The sequence below is a fragment of the Electrona antarctica genome (assembly GCF_951216825.1).
Source record: "Electrona antarctica genome assembly, chromosome: 23".
Taxonomy (NCBI): Eukaryota; Metazoa; Chordata; class Actinopteri; order Myctophiformes; family Myctophidae; genus Electrona; species Electrona antarctica.
In genome coordinates this window covers 35,294,602-35,316,623 of record NC_136804.1, presented here as the reverse complement: position 1 = coordinate 35,316,623, position 22,022 = coordinate 35,294,602, and the positions used below count along the sequence as shown (strand labels likewise).

The window sequence follows — 22,022 nt, the reverse complement described above, 5'->3', positions numbered from 1 at the left end:
TGCTCTGAGTCCTGGTGAAGGCACTACATAACAGTTCCATGGAGAGCAAGGCTCCTGTTGCTCTGAGTCCTGGTGAATGCTGGAGCATACTTTCATACTCCCAAGAGCGCTCTTCACTAAACTCTGCATTTTCCTTCTACAGCCTCTCTGTACTGAAGGCAGAGGATTCATTTTCCTTCTACAGCCTCTCTGTACTGAAGGCAGAGGATTCATTTTCCTTCTACAGCCTCTCTGTACTGAAGGCAGAGGATTCATTTTCCTTCTACAGCCTCTCTGTACTGAAGGCAGAGGATTCATTTTCCTTCTACAGCCTCTCTGTACTGAAGGCAGAGGATTCATTTTCCTTCTACAGCCTCTCTGTACTGAAGGCAGAGGATTCATTTTCCTTCTACAGCCTCTCTGTACTGAAGGCAGAGGATTCATTTTCCTTCTACAGCCTCTCTGTACTGAAGGCAGAGGATTCATTTTCCTTCTACAGCCTCTCTGTACTGAAGGCAGAGGATTCATTTTCCTTCTACAGCCTCTCTGTACTGAAGGCAGAGGATTCATTTTCCTTCTACAGCCTCTCTGTACTGAAGGCAGAGGATTCATTTTCCTTCTACAGCCTCTCTGTACTGAAGGCAGAGGATTCATTTTCCTTCTACAGCCTCTCTGTACTGAAGGCAGAGGATTCATTTTCCTTCTACAGCCTCTCTGTACTGAAGGCAGAGGATTCATTTTCCTTCTACAGCCTCTCTGTACTGAAGGCAGAGGATTCATTTTCCTTCTACAGCCTCTCTGTACTGAAGGCAGAGGATTCATTTTCCTTCTACAGCCTCTCTGTACTGAAGGCAGCGGATTCATTTTCCTTCTACAGCCTCTCTGTACTGAAGGCAGAGGATTCATTTTCCTTCTTACAGCCTCTCTGTTACTGAAGGCAGAGGATTCATTTTCCTTCTACAGCCTGAGTCTGTACTGAAGGCAGAGGATTCATTTTCCTTCTACAGCCTCTCTGTACTGAAGGCAGAGGATTCATGGCCCTCTAGGAAAGATGCAGTCAGACTTTCCATGTACAGCTCATTACATGATATCTGTATATCTATCTGTAGAGCAGTGGTTCCCAAACTTTTTCCTGTCAAGGACCCCCAAATCAACATTTATTAGGCCACGGACCCCCCATTTGAAAACATATGCCAGTGACCCCGATAAGGGAGGGTTTTACGGCTCTAGCAGTGATTCCGAAACATGTTAATTTCATGGACACCCAGTCTGTCTGTCTGTCTGTCTGTCTGTCTGTCATATATTACTACTGCATATGTTTAAAAATGTATCTTGTACATCACCCAAAAAAAACCTGATCCATAGTATAGGTGGATCGTTTGATCGCTAGGTATGTTTGAGCGATCCGTGCATGCGTATACGTACGTGCGTGAGTGTGTAAGACAGTGTACCAATTTCACAGAACTCTGGCCCCCGTGTCGGCCCTCGATCCTGACCCACCGTGAGAGCGGATGGATTATGAGAATGTGTATTTATGTGTTTTTCAGTGAGGATTCTCACTCTGCGATGTCCCATGTAGGGCTGGAGAAGAACTACTGTCGAAACCCCGACCGGGACAAACACGGCCCGTGGTGTTACACCAATCCAGACAGCCGCTTGGCTTGGGACTACTGCAGACTGAAGCATTGTGAGTGGCTGACCTAACCCTGTCTGTTAGGGTTAACCCTAACCCTGTCCGTTAGGGTTAACCCTAACCCTGTCCGTTAGGGTTAACCCTAACCTTAACCCTGTCCGTTAGGGTTAACCCTAACCCTGTCTGTTAGTGATAACCCTAACCCTGTCCGTTAGGGTTAACCCTAACCCTGTCTGTTAGTGTTAACCCTAACCCTGTCCGTTAGGGTTAACCCTAACCTTAACCCTGTCCGTTAGGGTTAACCCTAACCCTGTACGTTAGGGTTAACCCTAACCCTGTCCGTTAGGGTTAACCCTAACCCTAACCCTGTCCGTTAGGGTTAACCCTAACCCTAACCCTGTCCGTTAGGGTTAACCCTAACCCTAACCCTGTCCGTTAGGGTTAACCCTAACCCTGTCTGTTAGGGTTAACCCTAACCCTGTCCGTTAGGGTTAACCCTAACCCTAACCCTGTCCGTTAGGGTTAACCCTAACCCTGTCCGTTAGGGTTAACCCTAACCCTAACCGTTGTTTTGGTGTTTGTGTCTGTCAGCGTACTTGTCATCAGTGTACTGTACCATAACGATGAGGTTTCTACCCGACAGATTACGACACACGTCAGGGAATAGCTCGCCATTCCTTTTGATGCATCTAATCTAAGTAGTGATGGATTGAGCTGGAAGAAGTAGGCCTACTTAACCCCTTGAAACTGATGCGCCCCTATTCTGGTGTAGAGGGGAAACAAGAAATGACTCAGTCATAACTGCCAGGTGCAGAAAGCTCTTGGTGGCACTATAACAGGCCCATGTGAAAAATGTGAGGCAGAGGTTCAGATGTGGCATTGTGCTGTCATCAGCTGTAAACATTAGTAATGGAGTAAAACGTACAATATTTGCCACTGAGATGTAAAGCACCAAAAATGTAATTAAAGTAAAAGTACCCCAAAACTGTACTTAAGTACAGTACTCGGGTAAATATACCGTACTTAGAACTTTACTCCCCTCCAATGCATCTCACAGGCCTTCCTCACCATGGGGATGTAACTGGTGTAATGTATGCACACGTTGTGTAGAGTCAAGTTGGTGTCTGTACTCTGTAATGTATGCACACAGTGTTTAGAGTCAAGTTGGTGTCTGTACTCTGTAATGTATGCACACAGTGTGTAGAGTAAAGTTGCTACCAATTTCTTTTGAAGACTTTCAGCAGACGCTCAGAAGAGATGAGTGATGTATGTATCGGCGTGTTGTACCACGACGTTGCCATGGCTTCAGTCAATCATGCGATGACTGGTTCTGCTTATGGCGTCCTTCGTTGACCGTGACCGCCCCATTTCAGCGCACCGAGAGAGACACGACTGACAGGAGAACACTGAGCGCTCACTGACATTTTTTTTTGCAGCTTTGCCGGTGGCTTATGTAATGTGTTAGTCGTGGTTTTGTCCGATTGGCTCAGAGTGCACCACGCTCTAACGCCAAGCAGATGTCGGCCTCATCCGCCCGCCTTTTATTTGAGTATCCATACAGTGAAGATGATTGTTTTGTTGTTGACCCAACATTTTCTTTTTCTGGTTTCAATCGGGCCCGCGTCGAAGAGGTTTCTTTCGAGTGGCTGTGCAATAATTTCCCCATAATGCGAAACATGTCCTCCGTAAAGTTCTTGGGGTTTCGAGCAAATTTTATTTGCTGTGGTCCAACCGAACGATATAGCCTCCAACAACGATGCAGATGCAAGATATGTTTTAAGGGGATGAAATGGTGTCGTTTTCAATTGAGGTTGCAGGCTTTGTATGTCAATGTTTTGTCTGTCAAGTGAATGATGTCCTGTCGCTGTTGGATCTGGTCTTAATGTTGAGCTCTGCTTTACTGTGTTTCTTTTATCAGGTGAATCTCCAACAGTGGCTCCACAACCAAGGAGTAAGTGTCCTCTTATCACGTCCCTCATCAACCTTCATCAACCTGACCTTAATCAACCATATCTCCCATCTTTGTTTACCATCTGTTTTTTCTCACATGACATGCCTGTTCTCATTTTATGTGACAGAACGTTGGATGTTTTCATTTTTGAATTGGCTTTTTTCTTTGGAATTATAAAACGTGCACTTTGCGATAGATATCTGACCCACGCTACACAATGTCTACTTCTTTTTAGCTCCGACCACGACCAAGATATCATGCTTTGTGCACATAAACACCAGGATTGTCGGCGGGCATGAAGTTCACGGCTCAGATGGTAGCTGGGTGGTGAGCATCCAGAGAGAGTAAGTATGTTTTACACTCTTTTATGTGTCACATTCATTCATCACCGTTGCACGGTGGCAGTGTGTGCTAAAAATAGTAGAGATGTACCAATGCCATTTTTTTCCTGACCGATGTCAAGTACTGATCCGATGCCAGTGTGTAATTTAAGAAAATCTAGGACAGTGGTTCTCAAAGTGGGATCCAGGGACCATCTGGGTTCCCTGAGGGGGTTACACATTAACTATTTTCGAAAAATCGTTAAAATGTGGCGCAAATCATATATATTTCAGAGCGAACATTTTTAACTAAAATATTTGCTTCTGGGGGGGTCCCTAGAACTACATATTTTGAGATGGGGGTCCGTGGCCCAATAGAGATAATTCTGGGGGTCCTTGACATGAAAAAGGTTAAGCACGACTGACATAGAAACATTTAGAAGCCTTTTTTTAATCGACCTCAGTCCAAAATGGGTTAAGGTTCCATTTGTACACTCCCAGAGTTATTGGGGTCCTCGAAATTAAAATGTTTGAGAACCACTGATCTAGAAATAAACAAAATTTCCATTAATAATTGTTAATGTGCAGCTACAAGTTAGTATAATTAGAATATAAATAATACAGTAAGAGATAAAACACTTGTACAACATCAACTGAAGCAATCAAAATATCATCATAAATTATGTGGCATCGGAATGGCATAGAAGATGGGGAATATCTACCGATAACAGCAATTTAGGCCAGTAGTATCGGCAGCTTTTCCGATACTGATATTGGTATCGGAACAACAACTCCAAAAAATAGCCGACCTACAAACTCTCTAGGTCTATTTTCGGCACGTGACGCCATCCATCACGCAATGGAGCATAATGTAGGCATTAGTGGTTTGCTCAACAGATGAGCATCATGTATGGAGGTGACACGCACTGATGTGATTAATTGAATATATCATATTATTTTTTCCCAGGAATACTCATTTGTGTGGCGGCTCATTGATCAGAGAGAATTGGGTGTTGACAGATCAACAGTGCTTCACCTCCTGGTAATTCATTCATTCATTCATTCAATCGCATTTGCTCAGTTATAACATAATATAACATATAGGCCTGACCTCAAAAATTTAAAAAAATCTTCTAAATCCTCCAGTTTTCTGAAATAAATATTTTCACGATTTTTCAAAAATAGCAGACCTACAAGCTCGTAGCGCGCCACTCGGTGGCGCGCTACGAGCTTGTAGATCTGCTATTTTTCAATAGCTAAATTATAACATAATGTTTAAAACACCAAAAGGGGTTCCCGCCTTAAATGGGATAATACAGGAGACACATATTGCATAATTACAAATACAGTTGAGTTGAAAAGTACAACACTTTTATTATTAAATTCTTATCACTAATCCTGGAGGATATGGCATGCTTCGGCCATGTGTCTGCTTCTATGGAGCAAATCACACCTCTGAAACCATGAGCAAATATCATTTTAGAAACAGATTGTGAATTTTGTTGAACTCAGCATCCTTCACACTGGTCCCATTGTCATTCACCTGTATCATTTACTCTGTCCTCGCGTTTTCCTCTACTTGGTAAAGTGTTTCCCAAACATGGGGTAAATTACATCATGGACACGGTTGTATTTTTGTACGTTTGGGTTCCTGGAGAGAAACCAAATTTCTGTTTTAGGGTCTTGAGCTGATAAAGTTTAGGACTGGTTGGTGTTTTCTTATCCATTTGGGAGTGCATACTATATCCTCTTTATTGTAGTAGTGGGTGAGAGATAGATGGAAATTGGAACACCTCACTTGGAAGCCTCCAGACTCCACATTTCTGTAGCAGTGAACGTTTCTTAATAATATACTCTATCTGCAATATAGCATTGTTTAGAAACGACACTATATGATCACGTTTCTCTCTCAAAAGTGTGCTAGCAGTATCAATGCTGTTGGGGTCAGCTGTGTGCTCAGAGTCTGGTGAAAGGAGTATTGTATGTGTTGTGAAAATAAACCAACAGCCAGTTCTGACGCTTTACAGGGACACTTTCCTCTGTAGAATGTTGAGACGTCGGGCTTTTGACTTCTGGTGCTTGTAGTAAAGAGCCTGTAGTTCGGCTATTTATGTATTTTGGAAAATCTTTAAACTGACATTTTGACAGTAATGACATGCCCAAAATAGAGAGGTGTCTGGCACAGTAATCGTGAAATTAATTTTAATTAAATTAAATGTATTTATATTATGTAATTAAATTATCTATATCTGGTGCCCCCTGGCAGAAGCTGTGTCTAGGACAGAAACCTCAAGTGAGGGAAGGCAGTATTGACAGAAATTGGACTTTGTCCAGCAGGCCTATATATAGTAGTCTCTGCACCGGGCCTCTCGTATGCCTTTGTGCAGACCTTGCATGAAATGACTTTCTTACAGTGCTTTCTGCAGGGTGGGCCTCGTAATTTTTGTGTTTTCCCAACGTTTGCCAAAAGCATTGATTGTTCCAACGAACCAAACAAAACCACTTGTAATATTTAATTCTGTTGGATATGAAATTCACAACAGCATACCTCTGCCAAAAAAAAAGTATGTTTCCTGTGAACATGTTTTCGCTAATTCAAAGCCGATGACGAGTCTTATTGTTCGGGTAAATCAGTTTTAATGCCATTTGTCATTTTAACCGCTTTGCGCTCTACTAAGAACATGCAATAAACAAAGCAACTTGTCAATTCCACACCTATGGTATGATTAATTAATACTAAAAATGAAGATGTCTCATTTTTGCTGGGCAGCGTTCCAGATCTGAAGGATTACAGTGTGCAGGTGGGCCTCCGTCACCTCAACGAGTCCTCGCTCCACCCAAGGCTGCGCGTCTCTCGCCTCATCTGCGGTCCAGAGGGATCCAATCTGGTTTTGCTTAAACTGGCAAAGTAAGTAAACTGCCTTCCTCTGATATTTATGATTTCATAATTGCGGTGCCGAGTGTGATTATCTGAGCTAAAATCAAATCAATCTGATATTCCTTTGCAAGAGTCTCATGCTAGTTTTAGAGACGCGCGCTCTTAATGTAATCTAAAAGCGTCCGTATTCCCGGGGTGGACGTTTGGATGAATATAGCAGATCAGGCTCAGTTGTGAGCTTGTGGAGCAGCTATTTTTGCCCCAAGAGATCTTTCTTTAGAGGGGGAAAAAGGAGCGGATCAACTATGGAGGGCCCTGGGGGACCTGGGGAAGTACAGTATATATGGTTGTAATTGGTTAAGACAAGAGATTTCCTCACGATTCCTCAGAAATCCTGGACTAAAATGCTTTTGGTGTGTGCTTACCAAGGACGATGCTAGTTTGATTGTCATGGTATGAAAGCATGAACTGTTTTAGATTAACCACTTAAACCCTATATGGTTGACTGGAGTCCCTCAGGGCTCTATACTAGTTCCTGTTTTGTATTATTGTGGGGAAAGCTTTAGCGGAAAATAGCAGATCGACAAGCTCACAACGGGTCACAACGGGTCGTGTTGTGAGCTTGTCGATCGGCTATTTTCAGTGAAGGTTTGGACAATAAGGATGCTGGGGTTCAAGTGGTTAAAGGGACACTTCACCCTTTTTGCTAAAAATATATATGTTAATGACGTTTAGGAGCTTTAGAACACTTTCCTGGGGGTCTTTATGTGTGTATTATGTGGTTTTATATATTTTAGATTGTAGCAGTGAGCCCAGCTGTCTCTGATGTCATGGACACTGGGCTCACTTACTTCCTGGACTACAAGACAGACCTCCCCTATCCACAAGGAGGAGCAGTGCACCAAAGCATTATGGGAATTGTAGTACAGGAAGGAAGTGAGCCCAGTGTCCATGACATCAGAGACACTGGGCTCACTGCTACAATCTAAAATATCTAAAACCACATATTACACACATAAAGACCCCCAGGAAAGTGTTCTAAAGCTTCTAAACGTCATTAACATATATTTTTTTGCAAAATGATAATGTTTTTGTAGATACTATTAAATCACACAGATTTTTGTCCAAACATCACACAAATCAGTACACAGAATCTCTATAGTCATGTGATCAAGACGGATCTGTCCGATTTATTCATATTCCATCCTAATTGGCTAAGTATGCAGGATTGGTCCTTTTTGAACAAAATGCCTCAAATCATGAACGCAGTGTACAGTTTCCGTAAAATGCCCACTAGGCAGAGGAATAAATGAAATGCCCACTAGGCAGAGGAATAAATGAAATGCCCACTAGGCAGAGGAATAAATTAAATGCCCACTAGGCAGAGGAATAAATGAAATGCCCACTAGGCAGAGGAATAAATGAAATGCCCACTAGGCAGAGGAATAAATGAAATGCCCACTAGGCAGAGGAATAAATGAAATGCCCACTAGGCAGAGGAATAAATGAAATGCCCACTAGGCAGAGGAATAAATGAAATGCCCACTAGGCAGTGGAATAAATGAAATGCCCACTAGGCAGAGGAATAAATGAAATGCCCACTAGGCAGAGGAATAAATGAAATGCCCACTAGGCAGTGGAATAAATGAAATGCCCACTAGGCAGAGGAATAAATGAAATGCCCACTAGGCAGAGGAATAAATGAAATGCCCACTAGGCAGTGGAATAAATGAAATGCCCACTAGGCAGAGGAATAAATGAAATGCCCACTAGGCAGAGGAATAAATGAAATGCCCACTAGGCAGAGGAATAAATGAAATGCCCACTAGGCAGTGGAATAAATGAAATGCCCACTAGGCAGAGGAATAAATGAAATGCCCACTAGGCAGAGGAATAAATGAAATGCCCACTAGGCAGAGGAATAAATGAAATGCCCACTAGGCAGAGGAATAAATGAAATGCCCACTAGGCAGAGGAATAAATGAAATGCCCACTAGGCAGAGGAATAAATGAAATGCCCACTAGGCAGAGGAATAAATGAAATGCCCACTAGGCAGAGGAATAAATGAAATGCCCACTAGGCAGAGGAATAAATGAAATGCCCACTAGGCAGAGGAATAAATGAAATGCCCACTAGGCAGAGGAATAAATGAAATGCCCACTAGGCAGAGGAATAAATGAAATGCCCACTAGGCAGAGGAATAAATTAAATGCCCACTAGGCAGAGGAATAAATGAAATGCCCACTAGGCAGAGGAATAAATGAAATGCCCACTAGGCAGAGGAATAAATGAAATGCCCACTAGGCAGAGGAATAAATGAAATGCCCACTAGGCAGAGGAATAAATGAAATGCCCACTAGGCAGAGGAATAAATGAAATTCCCACTAGGCAGAGGAATAAATGAAATGCCCACTAGGCAGAGGAATAAATGAAATGCCCACTAGGCAGAGGAATAAATGAAATGCCCACTAGGCAGAGGAATAAATGAAATGCCCACTAGGCAGAGGAATAAATGAAATGCCCACTAGGCAGAGGAATAAATGAAATGCCCACTAGGCAGTGGAATAAATGAAATGCCCACTAGGCAGAGGAATAAATGAAATGCCCACTAGGCAGGGGAATAAATGAAATGCCCACTAGGCAGGGGAATAAATGAAATGCCCACTAGGCAGAGGAATAAATGAAATGCCCACTAGGCAGGGGAATAAATGAAATGCCCACTAGGCAGGGGAATAAATGAAATGCCCACTAGGCAGAGGAATAAATGAAATGCCCACTAGGCAGAGGAATAAATGAAATGCCCACTAGGCAGAGGAATAAATGAAATGCCCACTAGGCAGTGGAATAAATGAAATGCCCACTAGGCAGAGGAATAAATGAAATGCCCACTAGGCAGAGGAATAAATGAAATGCCCACTAGGCAGAGGAATAAATGAAATGCCCACTAGGCAGAGGAATAAATGAAATGCCCACTAGGCAGAGGAATAAATGAAATGCCCACTAGGCAGAGGAATAAATGAAATGCCCACTAGGCAGAGGAATAAATGAAATGCCCACTAGGCAGAGGAATAAATGAAATGCCCACTAGGCAGAGGAATAAATGAAATGCCCACTAGGCAGAGGAATAAATGAAATGCCCACTAGGCAGAGGAATAAATGAAATGCCCACTAGGCAGAGGAATAAATGAAATGCCCACTAGGCAGAGGAATAAATGAAATGCCCACTAGGCAGAGGAATAAATGAAATGCCCACTAGGCAGAGGAATAAATGAAATGCCCACTAGGCAGAGGAATAAATGAAATGCCCACTAGGCAGAGGAATAAATGAAATGCCCACTAGGCAGAGGAATAAATGAAATGCCCACTAGGCAGAGGAATAAATGAAATGCCCACTAGGCAGAGGAATAAATGAAATGCCCACTAGGCAGAGGAATAAATGAAATGCCCACTAGGCAGAGGAATAAATTAAATGCCCACTAGGCAGAGGAATAAATGAAATGCCCACTAGGCAGAGGAATAAATGAAATGCCCACTAGGCAGAGGAATAAATGAAATGCCCACTAGGCAGAGGAATAAATGAAATGCCCACTAGGCAGAGGAATAAATGAAATGCCCACTAGGCAGAGGAATAAATGAAATGCCCACTAGGCAGAGGAATAAATGAAATGCCCACTAGGCAGAGGAATAAATGAAATGCCCACTAGGCAGAGGAATAAATGAAATGCCCACTAGGCAGAGGAATAAATGAAATGCCCACTAGGCAGAGGAATAAATGAAATGCCCACTAGGCAGAGGAATAAATGAAATGCCCACTAGGCAGAGGAATAAATGAAATGCCCACTAGGCAGAGGAATAAATGAAATGCCCACTAGGCAGAGGAATAAATGAAATGCCCACTAGGCAGAGGAATAAATGAAATGCCCACTAGGCAGAGGAATAAATGAAATGCCCACTAGGCAGAGGAATAAATGCCACTTGAACATTTTCAAACCAGCCTCATGTTCTTTACCTATAACTGCACCAATCTGCGACCTGGAGTCCCTAGAGACCAAGGAATAGGCTCTGCTCTGCATTTTTCACATCTGCCTTTTATAGCGCCACCAGGAGGTAGACTATTGTAAAATATTTGTTTTAACCCAGATCAGATTCTGAAAATGCTATGTTTCTATGTCAGTCGTTCTTCGTTTTTTCAAAAATAGCAGACCTACAAGCTCGTAGCGCGCCACTCGGTGGCGCGCTATGAGCTTGTAGATCTGCTATTTTTAAATAGCTAAAGCATAACATAATGCTAACACCAAAAGGGGTTCCCGCCCAAAATGGGTTAGATATTTATCTTTCAGATTCTGTTCCACAATCATGCACATCGGTACACATGCTATCTATAGTCATGATCAAGAGCGACGTCTGATTTTTCATATTCCATCCTAATTGGCCAACATTGGCATATAAAGTTTGCAGGATTGGTCCGTTTTGTTTTGTTTTCTTCACAATTCATGAACGCAGTGTGTGATTTCCGTGAATTTTTTGCATGTTACACATTGGCCTGTTATAGCGCCACCACCAGCAATTCGGTTTTTGAAAGAATGTGAACAAAATGCCTCAAATCATGAACGCATGCAGCGTCGGACTACCGTGAAATGCATAAGGAGAAATGCCACCCTATTCACATTGGCCTATTATAACACCACCAGGCCACAATAACCTACCTGACCTGGTGGAGAAATGTGCTCCAATGAGCACTTTCTTTCATTCATTCATTCATTCATTCATTCATTCATTCATCCGTCCGTCCGTCCGTCCATTCATTCATTAATTCGTCCGTCCGTCCGTCCGTCCGTCCATCCATCCATCCATTCATTCATTCATTCATTCATTCATTCATTTATTCATCCATCCATTCTGTCCTGTTTTACTGTTTCGGTACTATCATTTCGCTCCTATGCCACCAAAATGTGGAACGCCCTACCAACAGTCATTAAGACATGCAAATCCCTTGACTCCTTCAAAACTGCTCTCAAAGGGCACCTATGGACGGCTGCAATTCCAAACTGGCCCCCATAAAATCTGAATCCCCCCCACCCCTGTTTCCCCTCACTGTATATGTTTATTTTCCCTTTTTACCTCCTATGATGATTTATTTTTGACTACAGTATATAGTTGTGTATATTCTCTAAATCTCTAAGTCTCTAAATGTTTTGATGAATTGAAAATGGTGGGCCCTATTGTAATCAAGTGTAATGCTTTATGGTGTCGTCCACTCACTGTTAACAGTTTTTGTATTGAGTTGTACTTGAAATATACTGTAATTCTGCAAAATGTTAATAAATCAATCAATCAATCAATGTTCTGCCTGCATTACCACAGACCTGCTCCAGTGTCTGAAGGTGCTTCCAACATCCACCTGCCAGTGAAAGAGTGCAGCATCCCTGAAGGAACCAACTGCACCATGTACGGCTGGGGGGAGACCAAAAGTATGGCCTATTCTTCACCCTTATGCCCTGTTATCACATAACCTATTTCCACCAACACTGCGCAAAAAGCTTGGAATACGGATGTGTATAATTACAGGAAACTCCCGTTAAACTTTCCAACAAACTCCCGTAAACTCCCGAATTGTACCATCACACATGTATATTACCATATATTACATGTATATGCCCACTAAACTTGAAGTTTACGGGGAAAATACAGTTACCGTAATTGCCCGTTAACTCCTCTTTTCACGCAGTGCAATGTAATGGGAATAACATTAAAGTCATTATAATAAGAAACTATATAAGAAACTCCCCCCCCCCCCTTTCTCAAAGTAATGTAAGACTTTTTTTTAATGTTTTTCATTACGGCATGGGCGTGTGCGCGCGTGTGTGTGTGTGTGCGCGCGCGCGTGTGTGTGTGTGTGTGTGTGTGTGTGTGTGTGTGTGTGTGTGTGTGTGTGTGTGTGTGTGTGTGTGTGTGTGTGTGTGTGTGTGTGTGTGTGTGTGTGTGTGTGTGTGTGTGTGTGTGTGTGTGTGTGTGCACGCGCGCACATGAAGCCAATCTCACAAACTGCTGAACCGATCACCACCAAACTTTTGTATAAATACTTTTTTTGAAATATATGGGAGCCACGTCGGTTTCATGTCGATCCCAACTAGATCCACGTGTGATTATATTTCTAATCTAATATATATGAATATGGCTTCCATATATCAGTTCAGACAACACTGGAACTAGCTTCTCACTTAATGTTTCTTTTTCTCTTGTCGTTTTAGATACGGGACATGACGAGTCTCTGAAGGTGGTGACGATGCCCATGGTCAACAACGACATCTGTTCTAAACTCAAAGGGGCTGCGGGGGACAGCAGAGTGTGTGCCGGTGGCAAGAGGGGCGAGGGCGTGTGCGACGTAAGACCATCCATTCCTCCGTTCTCTCAAGAGGGCATGCGATGCAAACATACACATAAGTGCATATATAGGAGTTATGCCAGATCATTTGCAGATGTTGGTATTCTTTTTTCCTGTAATATGTAAATTTTCGCTCATTTTATTGACAGCCAAAAAGTTGGTAGATGTTTTTAATTAGGGGCCTTGGCAGCGAAACAGACAAATTCAGTACAAAGTCGTGCTCTATGGTACCAAATCCCTGTGATGTATGTGCGGTTTACTGTCCCCTTCCAGAAAGACAACGGTGGGCCGCTGGTTTGCCAGGAGCATGAGCGAAAAGTCATCATCGGTGTCAGCATCCAAAGGACCAAATGTGCTTCGTCGCAGCCCGCTCTCTTTGTCAACGTGGCGTTCTACTCTCAGTGGATTTACAAAGTCTTCAGACTGTACCCCAGTTAGGGGAGGTGTCGCTGGTGTGATAGTGTGAAAACTATTAAGTCCAGCACAGGACCGTCTGAACCCCGTAGCCGTGCAAGAGGACGTGGTGGACCCATGCCAGAAAATTCCTAGATCTGTCCAAACCTCGATGCATTAAGAAGGCCACTGGGAGATATAAGTATAAGGAAACTGACTTTATGGAATATGGCCTTTCTGGGATTTAGCGGCATGAACATATCACCTGACAGAGAAGATAGGAATTAGGGTCTGGAGGAGGAACATAGCGTGATCGACGACACGCTACGATTGGATCAACAGAATGTCCCAAAGTTTCACTGTCTATGCAAACCCAAAGAAATTCAGGATATTCATAACTTTTTCTTTTTCAACATAGGTCTTATGGCACATGAACAATGCATACCTTATTTGGGCCAAACGGTATACAGAAACTCTGAAGCCATGCAGGAAAAAAAAGAAAAGACAATAAGTCTCCTGGAAATACTTGAATATGGACAGAGAGCCACAAGAGACTGTGTTCGGTGGCTGAAAGACGTGCGTGAGGCTCATTTGTGTGATGATCTTTACGTGTCACGACGTCGGCTGTTAAATCTTTACCTCCCACAATTATTTTTGTGGATACAAAGAGATTTGAATAGTCCCTTGGTGATGTAGTTTGTTTAGTTGATAAACAAACACCAATACGGTAAAGGCATTTGGAGTAAAACATATATTCTTTTTCTTTTTGTTGAACATCATCACAAATTTGGAGTAAAGGTGATCACTCACTGCTGCGTTTTTCGGATTTTTTTCCAGCGTTTTTTTTCACCGTCAACAAGGACCTTTAACCCCAGATTCTAAAAATGTCTTCTACATCCTGACAGTTTTCTGAAAAAGCTATGTTTCTATAACCTCGCCTCACCAGGCTTTCCACCACCTCGGAGGAAAGCCTGGTCTCTGTTTCAAAAGACCGTATGATCCTGTCGGGAGCGGATGATATCGTTACGTCATGTTGTAGTATTGTTTTGTAGGCGACAGGCAGGAACAACAGGCGGCAACTTCCCTTTCCCTCAAACAATAAAAGCTCTCGTAGCCTGTAGCTTTTATTGAGAAAAATCGGTTTGAGGGAAAAGGAAGTTGCCGCCTGTTGTTCCTGCCTGTCGACTATCATCCGCTCCCGACAGGATCATATACCTAAATGAAATGGTGCCCAGGCTAATGTTTCTATGTCAGTCGTTCTTTCGATTTTTCAAAAATAGCAGACCTACAAGCTCGTAGCGCGCCACTCGGTGGCGCGCTATGAGCTTGTAGATCTGCTATTTTTCAATAGCTAAAGCATAACATAATGCTAACACCAAAAGGGGTTCCCGCCCCAAAATGGGTTGTTAATGTTAGAAATGTAGCATACTCCAGATAACCCAACGTGGCTAATATTGCTGCCCTATTAGCCAAACTGCTGCAGTGACGGTAAACATGGAGTGGTTCAGCTATAGCAGTACTCTAGCTGAACCACTTTTCCATAGTTTATACACCGCAAATAGCACCTCCACAAGCTCAAAACGTGTCGCGGTGCGGCAAATTGTGAGCTTGGAGAGCTATTTTTATCCCAAGTATAAATTGGGTGGGGGGGTTGGGGAGGTAACAAGGGGTTCTGTAACTGTACCAGAGCTTGTGCTAACAGTTTTAGCATGAGAAGAGATCCATGTCAAATATGACATGGTGGTTTGGTCTCCACTTTGGAGAGAACTATAGCCCCTGGCGGGCTGCTTGTGGTCAGTAAGACATGTTTTAGGTTTCGTGCAAAGCAACTCTTGTACATAACTGCAGAATTTATCGAGTATGTTTCTGGCACGCATGTAATATTTTATAGGTCTTATAGATCTGGAAGAGTTTTGGCTAACTTTTAGAAACAACCCAGAGTTTTACTGGTGCTTCTGGTCATTTTTTTTTATATTTAAACGATTTATAGTTTGTAAGTATTAGGAATATTTATTTTTTTGTTCACTTTGATGGCGTCAGTGATTTCCTCTCTTGTTTTTGTTTTACATGTGACCTCGATTGCACTTGTCATTTCAACACGACCTCCAGCATTCAGTCACGCCGGGCAGCTTTAACTGACATATCGAGCCAGTGGTTCTCAAACGTTTTTATGTCAAGGAACCCCAATGGATATGTATTTAGTGACAGACCCCCATTTGAAAGTCCAGGGACCTCCATCCCTCCAGAAGGAGCGAGGTGAATTTACCGGCCGACCGGGTCGGCCAGTCGCCCCATGGGTCGGCCGGTCGGCTCATGGGTCGGCCGGTCGGCTCATGGGTCGGCCGGTCGCCCCATGGGTCGGCCGGTCGTCCCATGGGTCGGCCAGTCGCCCCATGGGTCGGCCAGTCGCCCCATGGGTCGGCCGGTCGCCCCATGGGTCGGCCGGTCGTCCCATGGGTCGGCCAGTCGCCCCATGGGTCGGCCAGTCGCCCCATGGGTCGGCCGGTCGCCCCATGGGTCGGCCGGTCGTCCCATGGGTCGGCCAGTCGCCCCATGGGTCGGCCGGTCGGCTCATGGGTCGGCTGGTCGCCCCATGGGTCGGCTGGTCGTCCCATGGGTCGGCCAGTCGCCCCATGGGTCGGCCAGTCGCCCCATGGGTCATGCCTGGAAATGCCAAAATGCCAAAATGCACGTTTTTCATGCCTGGAAATGCCATGGGTCGGCCAGTCGCCCCATGGGGCGACTCACTTTTGCAAACATAACAGATCTACAAGCTCACAACGCATCACGTGAGCTTGACTTTTGATGCTAAATGAACCTGTTATTATGCTGGGGATGGCCCCCGAACACCTTCAAGGACCCCATGGGGTTTCCCTGGATCCCACTTTGAGAACCACTGGTATAGACACACTCAAATGCCACATTTAGCTTGGAGGTGCGTTTACATGCACATTAATATGCCTATTGAAATGATCATGTAGAACGAGCCATAATCTCAGTTCCAAAATCAGGAAAGGTCTTAACGTGGGTGAAGTCCAAACCACAATTAAAATGTCACTGTTGTAGTGACATTACACCAAAGTAGGTACACATAATCTCGGGAGGCATGTGACAATGAGTGTTCAAACAGCTTTTTGATATTCCATACAGTTTTTTGCTTCCAAAAAGAGTGTGAGGGGCCTACTTCTTACAAAGAAACCCTCCATATATTATGAACGCAAGATCCATTCAACCCCAAATTGGAATCGCATGTTGAGGTCCCTCTATAGAGTGCACACCTCCGAAAGCACCAGAAAGTGCAAAGTTGAACCGTATGTCGTAGAAATGCTATTTACCCCCACTGCTTCCCCGGGTCCTGACTCCTGCACCTCACAAATTAGGCTGCACAACCAACAAAAACACACCTTTATTCAGCCCTACCCCCAGCAAATGTGATGTTTACAAGCAGAACAGGCAGATACTTACGGGCATACACGTTATGGGCGCAAGATACCCTGATCACAGAATCCCTGGTTCGTTTCCTGCAGTGTCATTCTCTCTCTCTGAGCTCTCTCTCTCTCGCCATTTCCTGCCTCTCACTATCTCCGTTAAATAAAGACTTAAATCTTCCTAAAAATAAATAAATATCAATACAAGGAGAGAATGCCAAATAATATGCAGGGACATACAGTACAGTACAGTACAGTGCCTCCCAGACACGGTAACAGGTATGGTCGCCCCTTTTCCATCTCGCCCCAACCGTGAAGAACTGTCGCCCCTACCGTCCGGTACGGTCGCCCCAAAGGTCGGCGAAGTCGCCCTAAAATCCTCGGCAAAATCGCCCCAAAAAGTTTGGACAAGTCGCCCGGAAAACCGTTGTATTTTCGATGTAACACTCTTTTTATTGCTCAGTTTACAAACTTTAATTATTGAAGTCAGTAGACAGACAGATTGTTGCCAATATCCTGAACAAGCTGTCGTCGGTCGGAGTCGATGTTGCTGCCGTCGTTGCAGTCATCAACATCGCACCATTGTCTCACCAACGTCAACAGTAGACACTACAATAGATTTCCACTATTTAGACTTTTTTTTGTTTGTTTACATTTCCACACCAAATTCGGATTTGTCCATTCGGATGTCGGAGGCCATATTGAAATGACAAGTATAGCAGTAGTAAGTTACTTATTTAGGCTCACATTATTCACTTAAGCCCCATTCATAAATAGCACATATACAAGCTCTCAAAGCATCACATCACTATGCCTTGAGAGCTTACATTTTAGAAATTTCCCTGAAGGATATAGTCCCTTGAGTTGCAGCAACTCGTTTCCAAGGGAGTCCTTTCTTTGCAAAAGAAATGTCTGAAAACATTTGCAAATCGTTTGATTTTGGTTCATGCTTGTGGACAACAGGTTGAAAGTGGTTAACCCTAGACCGAAGCAAACCTGGAATGCGCATTTGGAGCTTACAAAAACAACGACAAAACAACAGAATTAAGCCCTTGCTAATACTAAATCATTGACAGACATACACAGTAAAACCCTCATTATTATAACTGAGCGTGTAAAACATGGATATTACTCTGTGGGACAACTTAGAAATGCTCTTCAGAATTCAACACCTCATTCTCACTCGTTAATATTAGTCTCGCATAGCCAGACGGTCAGATATCTCTGCCTACTGGGTGTGAGCGGTGGAGACAAGGCAACCGACTCTAACAAAACCTACGACCACTACTTTGAAAACCAATCTTGATATCATCCCAATATGAGGGGCCGCTCCACAGTTTTTTGCATTGGTTCTACAATGCTGCTATTATGAATGATTTCCATAGTTTCACAGTTTTAGCACCTAGATTGAGTTTAGACAATCACCAGATGTGGCATCAGGCAGAGATTTCTGATCATCTGGCTATACGTGAGAACCTTTGCTGTTGGCTTGGTCCTGAAGAGCTAGGTGGAGTACATCCACACAGACACACAAATGTTACACAGTGATAAAATGACACAATTGTTATACGGAATTAGGTCGACTTTTTCACCACAGGGAAATAAGGCATCAAACTGTATGAATGCTGCAATTTTTGTATCATTTATTCGTCACGTCTTACGGTCTTAAGACTTGTACTCTTTGCCAAATTGTAACGTGAGATTTAAGGTCACTGTGTAACATTAATTTCAATAGTCTTTTTGGTGACACCTCACAACAACGTGCGTCTATAGGCCTACTATTCCAGTTTCCAGTACATTTCCTAAAATACAAATTGTTTCGAAAAGTTGTCAACAAACACAAATATGTGGAATGATTGTTGCAAAAATAATATACGCTGAGTCACGCTGTATGACTTCGCAGAAATGATGTGTGTAAGTAAACATATGTTGGTACAATTCTTTTAAAGTGGTGCACAAATCGCTTCATAAGAATGTCAAAGAGTGTAAATCTAAAAGGATACATCTCTCAAAGGTTGCAGGAAGTGACAATATAAAAAGGTGACACGAGGTATTAACTTCCTGTGTCACTGCAAGGACTGTCTAAAGAGGACGAGACGTGAAGACCGTACGGGCGACGCCATGTTGCTCCATGGAAGGAAAGAAACATGCGCAGTTGAGACCAAGGAAGCTGAACGCGGAAGTGTTGGCTGCATATAGCCCATTGCGCATGTTTCTTTCCTTCCATGGAGCAACATGGCGTCGCCCGTACGGTCTTCGCATCTCGTCCTCTTTATACAGTCCTTGTGTCACTGTAGGAGTTCTGCAATCAGATGTGCTCAGTTCAGTTCAACCATGTTGAACTGAACCATGTCGTGGTTTATTTAATTTCATGTCATGATGTAAATACCCTTATGTAAATTTCAATTTGTGATTTTGTAAATTACTTTTTTTCCCCTTATATTCCTGTATACTGAAAAGATCGAATTATAATAGCTGCTATTTTGTGTCAGTGGGTTGTTACTTATGTATTGTTTTTGTAACCTTTTATAATATTTGCATTTTAATAAACTAATACATTTGAAATAATCATTCTCTCTCTCCGTCAGTCTCTCTCTCTCTCTCTCTCTCTCTCTCTCTCTTTTGTCTCCACCAGGCCGAAGGCATGGGGAGAGAGTATGTTTTGCACTCCGTCCGTGTGTCCGTCCGTCCGTCTGTGTACAGCTAATCTCCGGCACCGTTAACCTGGTCGATGCCAAATTTTGGCATCGACACTCCCTAGATGCCAACGATGAACCTCTGCCCCACATTTTCCAGAACGGCCTGTTATTATAGCACCACCAGGAGGCCGACTTTTGTAAAACACATTTTTGGATATTACTCCTCCAGATTCTGTCCAAAGATCCAGCAAATCATTACACAGTCTCTCTATAGTCATGTGTTCAAGACAGATCTTTCCGATATTTCAAAGTTTGCAGGATTGGCCCGTTTTGAAAAAAAAGCCTCAAATCATGAACGAAATGAACAAATTAAATTGCATGCTGAATTTACGTGAAATCTTTCATGGACTTTCCTACTAGGCTGAGGAATATATCCCACCCTTTTCACATTGGCCTGTTATAGCGCCACCAACAGGTGCATTTTTGCAAAACACATTTTGGAACAAAATGACTCAAATCCAATTGCCATCCAAGGCGTGAGAGGAAATGGCACCCTTTTCACATTGGCCTATTTTAGCACCACCAGGAGGCCACAACCTGACCTGCCCTGGTGGAGACCTGTGCCCCGAGGGGCACTTTATCTATTTTTTTTTCTTTTTCTCTCTCTCTCTCTCTCTCTCTCTCTCTCTCTCTCTCTCTCTCTCATCCGTGTATGTTATCTTGAACATCACCCAAACCACAGGATTTCAATGCATCACATAAGAATATAACTGGTGGCCTGGGCCATGGCTCAGTGGTCCAGGCACCTTGGCTGGTAATCCAGTCTGGCAGTGTGCCGCGGGTTCGACTCCCGATCCCGACGGCCTTCACTGCGGCCTTTACTGCGGCCTTTGTCTTCCCCCCATCTCTCTCCCCATTTCCTGTCAGCCTACTGTCTGTCCCTCCATAAAACATTTTTTAAACCACCAGAGGATCTTTGTATGATGAATTTGTAGCTAAAATAAGTAACACCATATTGCAATAGTCTGAGATGCATTTTGACCCAGATAAGGCTTTTAGCTGCACTGCAATGTGTGGTTGCTCAACATAGATAAGATGTACTTCTACCATTACTATAGTTCTCCAAATGTTAAGATTAATTTGTGTTGTCACATTATCGCATTAAGCCTGGCCGTGTTTACGTTGGGGCCTGACTTTTCAGTTAACCCCCCAGACAGACTTCAGTCTCTAGATTAGAAGCCGAAAATCAAAGGCAAACATCTTCCAGCGTCCACATAATATTCTGGCAGCCGCAGACGACTAGAAGGGATGAATAGAATCTTCCCTTGTCATGTGGAAATTGCATCTACTGTACGTGCTTTGCTACTCGGTGGCGGGTCCAAAAATGTTGGACCCGCCACTGAGTAGCAAAGCACGTAGATGGTCACCTTTCTCGGTCGGGTCGTTGGCCAAAGTCTTTGCTACTGAGTCCTGACCCTCCATGGCCCGTTCACAAAGGAGCTCAGAGACTTATGGCTTCATCACTGTAGGCTACTAACCCATTTTGACCCGAGATCAGATTCTAAAAATGTCTTCTACCTCCTGACAGTTTTCTGAAAAAGCTATGTTTCTATGTCAGTCGTTCTTCGATTTAAAAAAAAAAATCAAAAAATAGCAGACCTACAAGCTCGTAGCGCTCGTAGCTTGTAGATCTGCTATTTTTCAATAGCTAAAGCATAACACACCAAAAGGGGTTCCCGCCCAAAATAGGCTAAAGGGATATGAAATAACTCAATCCCTCTGTACTCTCACTGTCGTAAAAAATAAAATAAAAAATAATCTAAAAGAAAATCATTCCACACAGTCCAGATATCAGGTCATGTTTGGGGACTTTTTGAAGCTGGTTTTATAGATTTTCCTGTTGGACTGCACTGTGGAAAGAAGAAAAAGAGAGATCTTGGGAACGTGCCTTTAAAGGAATTGTGAGACTCATTCAGCACTTTATTAGAAAGCAAGACCAACATTGTAAAGACCTAATATCCCACGATCCATTAGTAACCTATAGAGATATCTTCTCCATATCAAGTGTATAAGACCAGTGGTTCTCAACCTGTGGGTCGGACTCGCAGAGGGGGTCCCCAAATATTTTAGGGGGGTCCCCATATGACAGTGAAGTGACAATTTAAGGACTTATTAAGGCCTAATAAAAAAGGCCTTGAAAAAAGAAAAAGGACGACATTGCATCAAAAGTGATCAACAAACTATACTTTAAAAAGTGGTCAATTAAACATTGGCAAAATTCTCAAATAATACAAAAAAGTGTTTTCACGATGTTTATCTGTGGAACAGAGTCAAACTATGTATGGATTGAGGCCCTAATGCCTCAACTACTACTTTCCAAGTGTTCATCAGGGTGGGGGTTCCTCAGTTCAAATA

At 43.2% G+C, this 22,022-nt stretch overlaps 1 protein-coding gene across 1 annotated transcript in view; it reads left to right on the top strand.

Moving 5' to 3' along the window:
* hgfa (hepatocyte growth factor a) overlaps positions 1-14,300 on the top strand; it is a gene marked incomplete at its 5' end in the record, with an annotated part of 45,682 nt that extends 31,382 nt beyond the window's left edge. The window contains 8 exons of the mRNA XM_079494778.1: positions 1,527-1,666; positions 3,531-3,563; positions 3,799-3,907; positions 4,851-4,925; positions 6,654-6,791; positions 12,127-12,233; positions 13,014-13,147; positions 13,421-14,300. Of these exons, the coding sequence (XP_079350904.1) occupies positions 1,527-1,666; positions 3,531-3,563; positions 3,799-3,907; positions 4,851-4,925; positions 6,654-6,791; positions 12,127-12,233; positions 13,014-13,147; positions 13,421-13,585 (901 nt within the window). The 3' untranslated portion in view covers positions 13,586-14,300. The remainder of the gene's footprint in view (positions 1-1,526; positions 1,667-3,530; positions 3,564-3,798; positions 3,908-4,850; positions 4,926-6,653; positions 6,792-12,126; positions 12,234-13,013; positions 13,148-13,420) is intronic.
* Between the last annotated feature and the right edge of the window lie 7,722 nt (positions 14,301-22,022).